The sequence below is a fragment of the Ceratina calcarata genome, unplaced genomic scaffold, assembly GCF_001652005.2.
Source record: "Ceratina calcarata isolate Rehan_Ccalc_2016 unplaced genomic scaffold, ASM165200v1 scaffold3149, whole genome shotgun sequence".
Lineage (NCBI taxonomy): Eukaryota > Metazoa > Arthropoda > Insecta > Hymenoptera > Apidae > Ceratina > Ceratina calcarata.
Window position 1 is genome coordinate 3,431 of NW_017154093.1, and position 1,040 is coordinate 4,470.

At 31.9% G+C, this 1,040-nt stretch overlaps 1 protein-coding gene across 1 annotated transcript; it reads right to left on the reverse strand.

Moving 5' to 3' along the window:
- Positions 1–20: 20 nt before the first annotated feature.
- LOC108624557 (solute carrier family 25 member 51-like) lies at positions 21–1,034 on the reverse strand. The gene is made up of 2 exons (XM_018023951.1): positions 878–1,034; positions 21–797 (listed from the first exon to the last, which is right to left on the reverse strand). The coding sequence occupies exons 1-2, from the start codon at positions 1,022–1,024 to the stop codon at positions 87–89; spliced, it is 858 nt and encodes a 285-aa protein (XP_017879440.1). The 5' UTR covers positions 1,025–1,034; the 3' UTR covers positions 21–86.
- Between the last annotated feature and the right edge of the window lie 6 nt (positions 1,035–1,040).

The following is a 1,040-nucleotide window of genomic DNA, read 5'->3' on the forward strand; positions in this document are numbered from 1 at the left end:
GTTCAATAAAAAATGTAACGTAAAATTATACGAGTAAAATTTTTATTCAAATAGATGAAAATCATCGTTTATATTGTAAGTTATTATCAGAACATAATTCTTTTTAGAAAATCGTAAGATACATTTATAATACCCCAACTAAGAAAGGATCTCATACAATTTAAATGCACACCATTATAAAATGAAACTACACTTCTGTTTCTTGCGACATATATTTCGCGAGCGACGCTCATAAACTTTTCAAAATTGCCACCTATCTTCGATTGAATGTGTACCTTTATCACATTTATTGGATAAAATACAGTACTCGTGAAACCACCAATTAATGCACCATTGATGAAACTTGTTAAAAATGACTCCTGCTCACCCATCAGCTTTTGTGATTGTTCTTTCAAAATGAAAAACATTAAATTGGAATAGCTATTTCTATATATGATTGGGACTAATCCGCGATAACACTCCGATATACCATAGTTTTTCAATAAATATTTAAATGCGTGAGAAGTATTTTTAAATTTATCATGATACCGCCAATCTTGCAGCAATGTTTGTACTCTTTCGAGGGGCATAAGTATAGCCTCAGCAGTGCCAGCAAAATGGGCTGCTAATATTCTAATTAATATACCGTTATTTGTTAATGTGCACAAACGATCCTTACAACCTTCATATGTACTGAACATTACACTAACCGAAAAAGTTTTTTGGCAAAAAGGTGGTAAAATTCCACGATATAACAGGTGTATTCCCTCCCTGGATATTTGCCGAAAGGCTGTATTAGCTGGAACATCTTCTAAGATCTACGCAATAATAATCAAGAGTTATTCCCCGTATCTTTTCATCTCAAATAAAATATGCTTAAATCACTTTTTACACATACCTGTCTAAATATAATCTTATGAATAGGGAAAGTGATGGATACATTGATAACTGCAGCTCCCCAGCCACAGGCAAACTCTTTAAAATCATTATTATTAAGTGTGAATAATGATTTCACTGATATATCTGACGAAGCAATGTTACTCATATTAATACTGTAATAA